This window comes from Hyperolius riggenbachi, chromosome 7 (genome assembly GCF_040937935.1).
Source record: "Hyperolius riggenbachi isolate aHypRig1 chromosome 7, aHypRig1.pri, whole genome shotgun sequence".
Taxonomy (NCBI): Eukaryota; Metazoa; Chordata; class Amphibia; order Anura; family Hyperoliidae; genus Hyperolius; species Hyperolius riggenbachi.
In genome coordinates, this window is record NC_090652.1 from 174,608,271 (window position 1) to 174,623,891 (window position 15,621).

The following is a 15,621-nucleotide window of genomic DNA, read 5'->3' on the forward strand; positions in this document are numbered from 1 at the left end:
GCCTAATGTGTGGCAAAAAAAAATAAAATATATATATATATATATATATATATATATATATATATATATATATATATATATATATATATATATAATTTCAGTGTGATAAATAACAATAAAGTTATAAAGTTATCGCTGAATGAATGGGAGGAGCGCTGGAATGTGAAAATTGTTTTGGTTTTTAAGGGAAAAAACCTGTGATCCATTTTTTTCGTACTATTCCCGCTAAAATGCATGTAGAATAAAATAATTCTTAGCAAAATGTATACCCAAAGAAAGCCTAATTGGTGGCGAAAAAACAAGATATAGATTTAGTTGTGATTAGTAGTGATAACGTTATTGGTGAATGGAAGGGAGGAGTGCTGAAATGTGAAAATTGCTCTGGTCCATAAGGGGAAAAAAACCCTTAGTGGTGAACTAGTTAAAGAGAACCCAAGCCGAAGCTTTGGTTCAGAAACAAATACTTACCTAAGGGCAGGGAAGCGTCTGGATCCTAATGAAGCTTCCCTCTGCATCTTCCGCCACTTGCTAAGACCATACTGCTTATCGGGGTCCTGATCCTATGCTGGCATGATCATAGCCCTACCAGCTCAGTACCACATAGCCGCTCGTGCAGAAGCAGCTCCTGCTTACTGTGTAGGCGCGGCCCTACTCACGCAGGTGCAGTGCGCCACATTCGTGCTCGAACAGGATGGCTGCCTTGATCAGATTAATGTTTGTATGGTCTGTGCTCAGCGGAACGTGGATGGGGACCAGAGAATGCCGAGGGTAAGTCGCAATAGGATCCAGAAGCTTTCCTCTCCTTAGGTAAGTATTTTAATTTGTATCCGAGTTTTGGCTCGGATACACTTTAGTCTGTTGCAATTCTTCATCTTTCTGTAAAGATTTTTATCCCTAAATTGTATGCATGATCCTTGTATAAATATGGTTCAGCACTTAATTCACATCAGGCATATAGAGTGAACATAAATAAAGTGTTGAACTGGATCTAAGTAGAAATAATGTTGCATGTACAAAGGTGGCATTTTAACCTGATTGTAATGTCTTGCCGTGCTGAATAAAAGTACGCTTGTATCGAGTGCTAGAATCCATTGGTCTTCTCTAACCATCATATATTATGGAAATGTTTGTTGTTCAACAGAACTATATATATATATATATATATATATATATATATATATAAATAAATAAATAAATATATATATATATATATATATATATATATATATATATATATATATATATATATATAAATAAATATATATATGTATATATATATTGATTTTATTTTTGTTGTTAATTTTAGGGCTCATCTTGGGAAAGACATTTCAGAACAAGTACGGAAAGCTTCAATCAAGTTGCCTCCTCTTAAAAAAATATAATCCTTCAGTGTGAATGTCAAAGTGTTGAAAATGTACATTTGTGAATAAAATAAACCAGATGAAAACAGACATCAGTCTCTGTAACTAATGCATGTTTGGATGACTCAATAATACAGTATCCTTCAATGGTTTTTTTTCTCTAATGGAAGGGAAAATAGTCATCCCCAGAAGGTAAAAGGGCAAAACTTCAATACACTGAGGCAGCAGGCACAGGTATATCCTAAAGACAACATGTTATTGAGAGGATAAAGAAAAATTTAAAACTGGTACAAGAAAGGAAAAAGAATGTAAGACCCAACAAAATTGCTGCAACCAAAAATACCACAAGATTTCAATATATCAAAGACTGTAGTATAAACAAATGCATTTGTATCTATTACAATCCATATTGAGATTATTGGTGTATGTTATACAATGACACACATAAACGGCATTAAAGAAATAGAATGCTTGTAGTTAAATCTGCTGCAGTTAAACATAGGATCTTAATTATGGGTGATTTCAATTATGCACTGTCACGGTCAGTTACTTGTCCAGGCACAGCAGCTGGTACATTCGGATGCTAGCATCCTGTATGGCTTCTATCCATGGGGGCAGGGCCGGATTTACTATAATGCACTGTAGGCACGTGCCTACAGGATACTGATGATGGAAAGGCTGCTCATTCCCCTCCCAGAGCACCTCCTTCCCTATGCAGAGTCCTGAGCAGATCATAAATGAGAGGTTACACACCCTCCACTCGGCATGACCAGATCTCCCTTCATTTAGAGGCACCTCTAGCTACTTAATACTGAGGATACCTAATACTAAGGGACACCTGTAGCTACCTATGACAGGCAAGGAAAGTAAGGGAGAAGTGACAGCTGGGGTAGCCAACACACTTGTGGTTCAGTTCAGCGGGGGTTTGTAGGTTCATGAAGGGTGAAATCTAGGATGCCAGGACACCTGTGCCTATAAGCTCTAGTGATGTAAATCCGGGCCTGCATGGGGGTCTATCAGTTTGATAAAAAAGTTTGATACAAAATACAATAAAAAAATACACGGGAAACAGAGGTGAGACTGGTAGAAAAGAGGTACATTGTGTGTATTTTGGGTGATACGCTGCTGCTTTGTGTAATTTTGGGGATATTCTGCCGCATTATGTGTATTTTAGGGATGTTCTGCCATAGTGTGTGTATTTTAGGGGTTATGCTGCTGTATTGTGTGTATTTTGGGGAATACTTTGCTGAATTGGGTGTATTTTGGGTGATACGCTGCCTCATTGTGTGTATTTTGGGGGATACACTGCCAGACTGTGTATTTTGAGGGGAAACACTGTCGCATTGTGTGTATTTGGGGCAATACGCTGCTGCATTCTGTGTATTGTGGTGGATACACTGCCAGATTGTGTGTATTTTGGGTGATAGGCTGCCGCATTGTGTGTATTTTGGGGGATACGTTTCTGCATTGTGTGTATTTTGGGGATACGCTGCCAGATTGTGTGCATTTTGGGGGATAAGCTGGCGCATTGTGTGCATTTTGTAGAATACAATGATGCATTATATACATTTTGGGGGGATACACTACCACATTATTTGAGAAGAAACGCCACATGATTAGAGATGGCCTGAACTGTTCTCACGCAAACTTCGGTGGGTCGCGTTAGCAGTGAACCTCGAACTATATGCAAGTTCGACCTGCCCCCTATACTACATCATTAGGGTCAACTTTGACCCTCTACATCACAGTCAGCAGACACAGGGTAGCCAATCAGGCTACACTCCCTCCTGGAGCCCCCCTCTCCCCCTTATAAAAGGCAGGCAGCGTCAGCCTTTTCACTCACTCGTGTGGCTGCAGTAACTAGAGAAGGGAGAGAGAACCTGCTGTAGACATAGGGAAAGCATAGTTAGGCTCTTGTTAAGCTTGCTCCTTGCTGATACTTATTGCTAAAAAGCACCCGTCAACAGCTCTTTTGAGAGCTAATGTTCTTGTGATCTGTTTTTGTGTGTGTGTGTGTGTGTGTGTGTGTGTGTGTCCCACAGACACTTGTGTTGCATATACAGCCCTGTCAGTCAGTCGCAGCTGGCCCTTGGCCCCTTGGTAATTCCTACTGTGCCACTGCCAGGCCCAGCACATTCAGTGACTACCTGTGTGTGTGACAGCTGCACATTTCTAATACCAATCACTGGTAAAAATATAAAGTGCATGGTAACCAATGCTCGGAGCCTTGCAAATAAAATAGACGAACTAGAGTTCATTCTGAATGACAAAGGCTATGACATTGTGGGAATAACCGAGACATGGATGGATGAAAGCCATGACTGGATAGCTAATTTAAAAGGATACAATGTGTTTAGGAGGGATAGAACAGGGAAAAAAGGTGGAGGGGTTTGTCTCTTTGTTAAGAATTCTTTTACAGCTGTCCTCAACGATGAGATGGAGGAAGATTGCGAAGATGTGGAGTCCATTTGGGTAAATATTCATGGTGGAAATAAAAGTTGCCAATTGCTTATTGGGGTATGCTACAGACCACCTCTTATTAATGAAGCTGCAGCACTGCGATTACTACAGCAGATTGAAAAAGCTGCAAGTAAAAATGAGGTCATAATTATGGGCGACTTCAACTTTCCAGACATTGACTGGGGTATTGAGGCTACCCATTCTGGTAAAAGCAGCAGATTTCTGGCAGCACTACAGGACAATTACTTGACTCAAATGGTAACGGAACCAACTAGGGGGAATGCGTTACTGGATCTGATCATTTCTAATAGACCAGATAATGTATCAGATGTGCAGGTTCAAGAACATTTGGGAAATAGTGATCACAACATGATAACGTTTGATCTGGTGACTGATAGGCCACGGGGCAGCGGGACCACTAAAACTATGACTTTTAGAAAAGCAAAGTTCAATCAAATTAGGCAGGCACTAAGTTTGGTGAACTGGGATAATGTACTACAAGGGAAGGACACTGAAGGGAAATGGCAAGCTTTTAAACGTATTCTCAATCAATATTGTAGTATGTATATCCCATATGGAAACAAAATGTCTAGGAATAAAAAAAGGCCTCTATGGATGAATAGAAAGGTTAGGGATAAAATGAAGAGGAAAAAGAATGCCTATAAGGTCCTAAAACAGGAGGGGACTGAGGCTGCACTAAGCAATTATAAGGAGTGCAATAAAAATTGTAAAAAAGAAATTAGGCTGGCAAAGATCGAAGCTGAAAATCAAATCGCTAGGGATATCAAATCTAACCCAAAAAAGTTTTCCAAGTACATCAACTCTAAAAAAAGAAAGGTTGACTGTATAGGAATCCTAAAGGATGAGGGTGGGAACTCAATGGTGGATGACCAAGGTAAGGCAGAGTTATTAAATGCTTTCTTTGCTTCTGTCTTCACAAAGGAAACAGCACTGTTGCAAATTACAGAGGCAGAAGAGTCTCAATCTTCTAACTGTAATATTAAATACTTAACGCAGGAAGAAGTAAAGGCAAGACTAAATAAATTAAAAATAGACAAGGCACCTGGCCCGGATGGCATGCATCCTCGGGTCCTAAGAGAATTAAGTTCATTTATAGCTAAGCCCCTTTATCTTATCTTTTGTGACTCTCTTGCAACTAGCAGAGTCCCAGTGGATTGGCGTACAGCCCACGTTTTCCCATTATTTAAGAAGGGCAAAAAATCTGATCCAGGAAATTATAGACCTGTAAGCTTAACATCAGTTGTATGCAAACTATTTGAGGGGTTACTTAGAGATACTATACATGACTTCATAGTAGAAAATAATCTTATTTCTCAGCATCAACATGGGTTTACTAAAGACAGGTCCTGTTTGACTAACATGCTCAGCTTTTATGAGGTAGTGAATGCTAATATGGATATTGGGAATGCTGTAGATGTGATATACTTGGACTTTGCAAAGGCCTTCGACACTGTTCCCCACAGAAGTCTGGTGCAAAAGTTGAGGATGCAAGGACTGGGGAAGAGTTTGTGTGCATGGATAGGGAACTGGCTAATGGACAGAAAACAAAGAGTTGTGGTCAATGGATCGTACTCAAAATGGGAGACTGTTAGCAGTGGGGTCCCACAGGGGTCTGTACTGGGTCCAGTGCTCTTCAATTTATTTATTAACGACCTTTTAGATGCAGTAGTGAGCAATGTTGCTATTTTTGCAGATGATACAAAATTGTGCAGAATCATCAACTCTCAGGAAGATAGTGTCATATTGCAACAGGATCTGGATAGGATGGCTATATGGGCACATACATGGCAGATTAAATTCAATGTTGACAAATGTAAAGTCATGCATTTTGGTCGTACCAATGGTCTAGCACCATACAAAATAAATGGGATACAGTTGGGAACATCAAACTTGGAGAAGGACTTAGGAGAACTCATCGACAACAAGTTAAATAATCATACTCAATGCCAAGCCGCTGCAGCTAAAGCGAACAAAATTTTGGGATGCATTAAAAGGGAAATAAAAACTCGAGATGCTAGCATAATATTGCCCCTGTTTAACTCTCTAGTAAGGCCACATCTGGAATATGGAATTCAGTTCTGGGCACCACATTACAAAAAAGATATTGCAGTTTTAGAGCAGGTGCAGAGACGAGCTACAAAATTGATACGTGGGATGGAAGGTCTCGCTTACCAAGAAAGGTTAGATAAACTGGGTTTATTTAGTCTAGAGAAAAGACGCCTTAGAGGAGATCTAATTAACATGTATAAATACATCAGAGGGCAATAAAATAGCTTGGCGGATGAGCTTTTTGTCCCTAGGCCTTCTCAAAGGACTAGAGGACATGAGATGCGCATGGAGGAAAAACGTTTTAGCCATTTATTTAAGAAAGGGTTCTTTACAGTAAGAGTGATTAAGATGTGGAATGCATTGCCACAGGAAGTCGTTATGGCAAACTCTATACCTGCATTTAAAGAGGGCTTAGATGCTTTCCTTGCGTTGAAAGACATCCATGGCTACAATTACTAGGTTATGCCTAATGATGTTGATCCAGGGATTTTATCTGATTGCCATCTGGAGTCAGGAAGGAATATTTCCCTTTTGGGGCTAATTGGACCATGCCTTGTGGGGGGGTTTTCGCCTTCCTCTGGATCAACAGGGGTATGTGGGGGACGGGCTGGAGTTGTACTTTGTACTGGTTGAACTCGATGGACGTATGTCTTTTTTCAACCAAAATAACTATGTAACTATGTAACTATACCTACCTGTTCAGTGCAACTAACTACGTGAGCGCACGCAGTGTTATATAGCACCAGTCACTGCACCTGTTCATGGTACCTGTGTGTGTGACAGCTGCACATTTGTAATACCAATCACTGCATACCTACCTGTTTTTTTTTTTCTTAACAAAAGATTTATTGTGCAAAAAGTGGTACAAATATATGTAACACGAAAAAGACCGTAATTTTTACAATCATAAAACATGTGACAGCTGTTGAGTTGACATATGCATTAATACACTGAATGATACAAAGGAGTTCTATATATTCACATCGGAGTGTAAATACCGTCACACAGATTAATATTATGCACATCTCAATTCACGGAATCTATGATAATGATATAACGAGAATTTCTTTAAAAAAGGAAAGGAAACATTGAATCAGGAAGCTGTAATATTGTGGGAATGAAAATAAGTTTTATGTATTGTGTTCAATACGTGAGTCCTATTGGGGGGGTAAGTATGTGTTATCTATCAGAGTTGGGGGGGGGGGGAGCACTCCAAGTTTGGGTTATGAAGAGCCAAACACCGAGTCTTCTGGGTACATCATTTGTTCTGAAGGGAACACTATGCGTGACTCATAATTTGAGAGTATTCTTCTTTAGTCTGGAAGTCTATCCATAGGGCCCAAGTAAAGTAGTGTTTGTCAAAAGTATTTTTCTGAAGATGAGAAATCTCTTCAAATTCCATGGTGGCATTTATAGATAGGAACCATTCGTTTAGGGATGGGGCCCGAGCAGATCTCCAGTGTCGTGGGATGAGGCCTTTGGCTGCATTAAGGAGAAATGGGAGGATATTTTTCTTATAGTTCTTAGGGCTCATTCTAGTCTTATGAAACAAAACTACCCATGGGTCTCTGGGGAGAGAGACGTCTGTGACTTTCCGAATAATGTCTAGTACCCCATTCCAATAGTCTTTGATAACTGGGCAAGTCCACCAAATATGTAGCATTGTACCTACCCCCCCACATTCCCTCCAGCATTGATTTGAGATCTCCGATTTAAAGCAAGAGAGGCGTGCTGGGGTATAATACCATCTAGAGATTAGCTTATAGTTGGCCTCTTGTATTTTAGAGCTTATAGAGGAGATATGAACTAAGTCCAGAACCGTATCCCTTTCCGATACCGTAAGAGTAGAACCAATCTCCGCCTCCCACTTATCTAAATAAGGGGGACTATTCTGGCACATCTAGTCCAGGATGATGTCATAGAAAAGCGAGATACCATGCATGGGTCTAGTATCCTGTAGGAAGATTTTCGAAAGGGGAGATGGGGGGCTGAGCACTTCTCTGGTGATATTTAATGAAGCAATGAAGTGTTGGAGTTGTCTCCAGTGCCATCTATCGAGGGGTAACGTTCCGGCCTTGTTTCTAAAGTGCTCCAACTGATGGAGGGAATGATTTGTTGTGAGCACTTCCTCTAGTCTTAGGACTTTGTCTGTGTTTGAGGACCATTTATTGAAGACCGAGCTAGTTTGGCCTGGTCGGAAATGTGGGTATCCTGTAAGGGGCATATGAGGGGATAACAATTTTTTGCCATATAGTTTCTGTATGGTGGAGTGCCAGATTTTCAGGGTGGTAGTTATTACTGGGTAATCTATGTTTAGTAGTGACATCATAGATTCTGGTATCCAGATTATGTCTTTTATGGAGTGAGAGGCGGAGATCTGCTCCAGTCCGACCCATTTTCTATCTGAGAGCGAAAAGGTCCAATCCAGTACCCGGTTTAAGTGGGTGGCCCAGTAATAATATCTTAAATTTGGGGAGCCAAGGCCTCCTTTGTGCTTTTTCCTATACAAAATCTCAGCCTCAATTCTACTCTTTCTGTTTTTCCAGATAAAATTTCTGAATTTGGAATGTAGTTCCTGAAAATACGAGTTAGGGATATGGATCGGAAGCATCTGTAAGAGGAAAAGTATTCTCGGTAACACATTCATTTTAAGAGTGGCTATCCTCCCAAGCCATGTTATTCCTAAGGGGGACCATCTGACTAGGTCAGAGTCAACGGTACGTAAGATGGGGAGGAAATTTAAGGAAAAATGTTGATTAAAGGAAGGGCATAAATGAATACCTAAGTATTTAAGGGATCGATTTTGCCATCTAAAAGGAAAGGAGTCTTGTATGGATTTTAATGAGTTTGGTGGCAGGGACAAATTTAATGCTTCGGATTTACTCCAGTTTATTTTAAAATTAGACAGTGTGCCATAGGTCTTCATTTCCTTTAGGAAGTTAGGGATAGATATAAGAGGCTTGGTTAAGAAACACAGGATGTCGTCCGCATAAGCTGCTAGTTTGTTATGCATATCGCCTACTGTGATGCCTGTAATGTCAGTGTTCATTCTGACGGCTTGTAGGAATGGCTCTAGCACAAGAGCAAAAATAAGGGGTGAGAGGGGGCATTCCTGGCGAGTTCCGTTTCGGATCTGGAGGGGGGCTGATAAAATACCGTTGACTCTGACCCTAGCGGTAGGCTGTGAATAAAGGGCAAGAATGAGTGTTTGAGCTTTGGGTCCTATTCCAAACTTTTCCAGGGTGGCTCTCATAAAGTCCCAATCCACTCTGTCGAACGCCTTCTCAGCATCCGTAGACAAAAAGAATGCAGGTAATTTAAGGCGTCCGACAGAGTGGATCAAAGCAAGGGCTCTGGTGGAATTGTCCCTGGCCTCTCTCCCAGGTATGAAACCCACCTGGTCTGGGTTTATAAGCTTAGGTAACGGGGCCCAGACGGAGAGCCAACACCTTAGCAAATAGTTTTATATCTCCATTTAACAAGGAGATAGGGCGATAACTTTGGCAAAGGTTGGGGTCTTTTCCCTCTTTATGTATGACTGAGATATGGGCCCTTAGAGCGTCTACAGAGAAAGGGCATTGTTCCGTTATAGCATTAAAATATCTTTGCATCGGAGTCAGAAGGATTTGGCTATATGTTTTGTAATATAGGGTTGGCAGTCCGTCTGGACCAGGGGTTTTCCCCAGTGGGGTCTTCTTGAGGGCCATATAAATCTCGTATTCTGTGATCTCCTCATCCATCAACTCTTTTTCTACCTGTGACAGCCTGGGTAAGTTAATTTTCTTAAGGTATGCGTTAATTTTCCGTTTCCTAGCTCTATTTTGTTCCAGGGACTCTTCAGACCTAATGCTATATAGTGAAGAATAGTATTCTTTAAAGAGACCTGCAATTTCCTTGGAGAGGACTGCTGTTTTGCCCTCTTGTGACCTGATTTGGGCCACATAATTTGTTTGTTTACGTTTGCGTAGTGCTCTGGCCAACATACGTCCTGATTTATTTCCCCACTCGTAGTATTTATGTGAGACTCTAAGCAAGTAGGACTTAGCTCTAGTGTCTAGGTGGGTGTTTAGTTTGGTCTTTAAAGTAGTCAGGGCCTCTTGCTCCTCCTGGGAGAAAGTTTGTTTAAGTCTACCTTCCAGCGCTGCAATTTGTGCAATAAGCAGGTTAGAGGTCACTTCAAATTCCCTCTTTTTCCTACTGCTAGTCTGGATGAAGTGTCCTCGAATGAACGCCTTATGGGCCTCCCATAGGGTGGAGCGTTTCGTGTCAGGTTGGTCGTTTCTGTCGAAGTAATCCTTTAACCACTTCCCAACTGAGGGGTTTTACCCCCTGACCACCAGAGCAATTTTCACCTTTCAGCGCTCCTTCCATTCATTCGTCTATAATTTAATCATTACTTATCGCAATGAAATGAACTATATCTTGTTTTTTTCGCCACCAATTAGGCTTTCTTTAGGTGGGACATTATGCCAAGAATAATTTTATTCTAAATGTGTTTTAATGGGAAAATAGGAAAAAATGTGGGAAAAAAATTATTATTTTTCAGTTTTCGGCCTTTATAGTTTTTAAATAATGCATGCTACTGTAATTAAAACCCATTAAATGTATATGCCTATTTATCCCGGTTATAAAACCGTTTAAATTATGTCCCTATCACAATGTTTGCCGCCAATATTTTAGTTGGAAATAAAGGTGCATTTTTTTCAGTTTTGCGTCCATCCCTAATTACAAGCCCATAGTTTATAAAGTAACAGTGTTATACCCTCTTGACATAAATATTTAAAAAGTTCAGTCCCTAAGGTAACTATTTATGTATTTTTTTTAAATTGTAAATTTTTTTTTTTTTTAATTACAAAAAAAAAAATTGGGGCGTGTGGGAGGTAAGGAGTTAATTTTTTGTGTAAAACAAGTTTATTTGTGTGTAAAAAATGGTTAGGATGTAGTTTTACTATTTGGCCACAAGATGGCACCATTACCAATTTGTTTCATACGACCTGCAAGCGTCCTTCTGGACTCTTGCAGGAAGTAGAAAGAGGCTGGGACTTTGTTATTTTTTCACAATGATCGGGCTGCTCAGCCGAGCGGCAGCAGATCATTGCGGGGCTGAGATCAACGAACGGGAATGGATTTTCCCGTTCATTGATCTCCGGGCGAGCGGGCGGCGTGTTTACGAGCGGGAGCGCGGACAGCGGCGGGAGTGCGCAGAGTACGGATTTCTCCGTCCCTGGGGGTGAAAGGATGGAAAAAGGGGCGGAGAAATCCGTACGCGCGGGGGTAAAGTGGTTAATTTGGACTTAATGTCCTCTATCACTGCCTGGTCTGTAAGGAGGCTCTCATTCAAGCGCCATGAGTCAGGTTTCTTGTAGGGCAGCAGGAGGTTAAGGTCTAAAGTGACCGGGGCATGATCTGAGATGGTTATATTATGAATTTTGGATGAGATAACTCTGGGAAGGTCTACATGAGCCATAAAGATTGTGTCAATCCTGGAGTGGGAGTTATGGGTTGGGGAAAAGAAGGTGAAATCCCTCTCTCTTGGGTTCTTAACCCTCCAGGCATCCATCAACTGAGCATCGTGTAGCAGTAGTTTGATTTGCCTGCGGTCTCTGTGAGAGATATTTGTCTTATGCGAAGAGGAGTCGAGTTTCTCATCCCAGATCATATTAAAATCTCCTGCCACCGCTACAATACCTTCCTGGAAGGAGGTGAGCTTTTTCAAGAAAGGGCCCAAAGTTTTGGACTGTTCAGTATTAGGGAGGTACACTGAGGCCACTGTTAATAGCAAACCCTGAATTTTACCCTTAATTATCAGCCATCTACCTAATGTGTCACATATTGAGTCGACCAGGACAAAGGGGACCCCAGAGCGAAAACCGATCGCCACTCCTTTATTCTTTGCTGAGTTAGAATTAGAATAAAACCACTGGGAGTATTTTTGTGAGCGGAAGCCGTGTTTATCTTTATCAACAAAGTGGGTTTCTTGGAGACAAGCCACATCTAAGTTAAGCCTATTTAGTTCGTGTAATATTTTGTATCTTTTAATCGGGGAATTGGCTCCTTTAACATTAAACGAGCCTAATTTGAGAGTTTGAGTAGTCATTTTACCTTTTAACGATCAGGAGGTCCCCCTGGTCCCAGTCGCTCTTGTAACCCCGCCTTCAGCCCCACAGTATTATCTAAAGGTAAGTTCCTGATGTCAATCAAACAAAGAAGGTAACAGAAAGGGAAAAAGAAATAAACAGAGTGTAACCATAGAAAATCTAAAAGAAACAAAAGCATCATCAAACCAATGCATATCAATGGATAACAGGATAATAGCCATAAGCAGGTGAAGCGTATAGCCATTGCGGAAGTGTACCAAATAGGTACTAGTCTTAACTCAGTACGCCCGGCGGGCACCGGGTGCACTAGTAAGAGTTCCTGCGGGGACATAACTGGATCACCAGTCACAGTGCGAATCGAGCCGTCTGCTCGTCTCCGTCTCGACTGAGGGAATGATAAGGCGGTTTTTCATGGTACCTAACCCGGGTAGGCTGACCGCAGAGAGCAGAGTTCCGGAGTTATAGCCACTCATAGTGGGGGTGTATAGCAACTAGCTGCTGCTTGAGCCCTGCGGCATATCAAAGTACAGTAAAAGTTCCGTGGAGAGTCTAGTGTGGTGATCCCTGGGTAGAGGATTGCGGAGATCCTCTCCTAGATCCACTTCTTTTGCCGCTTAAAGCGGACCACTGATCCATTGGAGTAAATTCAATCTTGGTAAGCTTAGGGCACCAGTCTGGTATGTTGATAGTGCCCAGATTGAGCGCTGTGCAGAATTCGGAGAGTTCCTCTGGGAAGCGAAGAGTGTAGCTTACCATCATGGCGCACTATTAAAGCAAAGGGGAAACCCCATTTGTAAAGGATACCTCGGGATCTGAGAGCTTCCAGCACAGGTTTCAGTATTCTACGCTGTTGTAAAGTCTCAAACGCCAGGTCTGGGAAAAGTTTAAGTTTAGCTCCCTCGAATTCCAGCTCATTAAGAACTCTCATCTTGCTGATTAGCTCTTCTTTTTCTGTAAAGTAATGCAGTCTGCATATAACATCACGTGGATTATTATCAGTGCGATAGCGTGACTTCAGGGCCCTGTGTACTCGGTCTATCTGAATGTGCGTAGACTCCGGCTTGCCTAGGATTCTATTGAAGATCGTGCGGATTACTGACGGAAGATCTTCGTCCGTGGTAGCCTCAGGTAGCCCTTTCAGTCTCACATTATTTCGCCTATTACGATTTTCATGGTCTTCTTGCTTATATAGGGATTGCCTAATGAGGCTGCTGTGATCAGCTAATGCTGTGTTAATTTTGGAGATAAGTGCGTCATGGTACAGCGCTTTATCCTCTACCGCCTCAACCCTATGGCCTATTTGCGTTATGTCTGTTCTGAGGCCTGCTATCTCCGATCTGATCACTGATTCCATTTTGTGAAATACGTGATCAAGGTCAGCTTTAGTTAGAGGTTGGGTCCCGTACTCACGGTCTGGAGAGTCTGCTCTGGAGCCTGTTGAGTGTGTAGGGGAGGCGGTAGGCTGAGCGGCCTTGCTGTTGGTCGCCTTGGTATGAGCGGTCGCCATCTTGGCTGTGGTGTTGTTGCGGGAGGCCCGCGTGTTCTGTAGGAGCTGCGCGATGTCCGCGGTATTTGAGCCCTTGGTTTTGTTGCCGGACTTCTTACTGGTCCCGGGCATCTGCTTGGGTGGGATGGCGGCAGCTATAGCGAGGATTAGGACTAAAATAACAGCCGAGACTGACGGAGCTCACAGCACTAGCGTCTATCCGCCATGACGGTCCGGCCACGCCCCCATACCTACCTGTTCAGTGCACCTACCTACATGAGCGCACGCAGTGTTATATAGCACCAGTCACTGCACCTGTTCACGGTACCTGTGTGTGTGACAGCTGCACATTTGTAATACCAATCACTGCATACCTACCTGTTCAGTGCACCTACCTACAGGAGCGCACACAGTGTTATATAGCACCAGTCACTGCACCTGTTCACAGTACCTGTGTGTGTGACAGCTGCACATTGTATTGATACCAGTCACTGCATACCTGTTTACTGCACCTGTGTGACTGCACATTGTATTAGTCAAGTCAGTGCATACCTTTCACTTCATCCCCCCAATATGGGCAAAACAGGCAGAGGCAGGCCACCCGGCAGGTCTATTCGAGGTCGTGTTGCCGTGATTTTGTGTGGCCCTGGACCAAAGTACAGAGTTCAGAAGGCGTGTGCCATCAACCCCCAAGATTGTCAGGACGTAGTTGACGATAGGGATGCTCACCGAATTCCGCGGAATTCAGATTACCGAGTTTCCGATCGGAAATTGGCAATTCCGTTCCGTCGCATCGGAACAGACTTGCTATAGCGCTAAATGGTAATTCCGGAATTGCTATGCGGAATTCCGTCGGAATGTGGATTTTTTAAGACAATCAGAAGGAAGACCCTAAACAGAAGTTTAAAAGAGAAAACAACAGGATTTCTGCATGAAAATAGGAATTTCAGCACCAATTAGAGTCTTAACAAAAACCAACCAATCCTACGTTCGCAACCAGCTCCCTAGCTACCTATCATCAGCTATCCCACCCATTTTGTATATAAGAGAGGTGTGCAGTCACAAAGCTTGTGAGTTTCAGTCTGGTGTTGGAGAGAGAGGAGAGACAGACCCATATTAGTTGTTTCAACATTAACAAAAAAGTATTTTTAAAGACTGTGAGAGAGAATTAGATTGAGTCTGAGCTATATTAGCAGTAGTAGCTAGGTGTATTTGTGAGAGAGTGACAGTAGATTGTTAGTTTGAGTGATAGATTGTAGTGTAGTGTGCTAGTAGTTGCTGTGTGGAGAGGATTAGACAGAGCCAGTCAAGCCGTAGGCTTAGTGTTTGACAGAGTGAGAGTGAGTTAGGTGATTGATTAGTTGAGTGTAGTGCAAGTTTTTTTTTTTTTTTTTGTTTTCTAAGTTCATTTTTGTGTGTGTTTGTTTTCTTTGTTTTTTTTTTTATTTTCTTTATTTCGCCCCCTTATTTTCTTATCTGTTCTGTCGCTCATACCCCTTCCCCAATAAAGTTTGTGGCCCCAAAAGAATGGAGCGAGAGCAGCAGCAATTTCCTGCCACTCCTAAAAGAAAATGGAGTGATGGTGGTGTTGGTGGATCACGTCAAGTACGTGATCAGGTTGAGGGTGGCAGCAGCATTAGGAAGCATTCCCCCCTGGTCAGAGATGTCTTCCCTGTGTTCGCACGCAGGAACATTTTGACAGAGCAGCAGGCAAAGAGAGTTGTCGATTATTTAGATCAGGAACCCTCTACCCAGTCTGAGGAACTTGAAGCTACTTGCAGCAGCACCAGTAGTGGCCAGGTTCCTCATGACCATAACCCGACCGCAGCTGCTTCTCTTGACGAGGTTGCTTCCTCCCAGTACTCTCTTCCAGAAGTAAAGCACACCTACGTTGATGAGAGAGATGTGGAGAAGGATTGGGAGGAGGCATTGGAGGAGACCATGGGATCAAGCTCCCAAGAAGTAGTGGGTTCTGTGGTGACAGAAATGGCCCCTGTGTTTTCTTCATCCAGTGTTACCAGTCAACATCACCACCAGTCAACTACAGAGGTGTTTGGTGGAGGGTCCAGAAGAGTCACTTATGGGATCCAGTGATTTGGTTGAACTGGATGATGTTTTGGATGATGAGGCGGCTGATCCAACGTGG

At 42.4% G+C, this 15,621-nt stretch overlaps 1 protein-coding gene across 3 annotated transcripts in view; it reads left to right on the forward strand.

The window, feature by feature from the left end:
- LOC137524724 (tRNA N6-adenosine threonylcarbamoyltransferase, mitochondrial-like) overlaps positions 1 to 1,451 on the forward strand; it is a 301,894-nt gene extending 300,443 nt beyond the window's left edge. For all 3 annotated transcript variants that reach the window (XM_068244913.1, XM_068244912.1, XM_068244911.1), the window contains one exon: positions 1,307 to 1,451. In XM_068244913.1, coding sequence (XP_068101014.1) covers positions 1,307 to 1,382 — 76 coding nt within the window. In that variant the 3' untranslated portion in view covers positions 1,383 to 1,451. The remainder of the gene's footprint in view (positions 1 to 1,306) is intronic.
- The last annotated feature ends 14,170 nt before the right edge of the window (positions 1,452 to 15,621 follow it).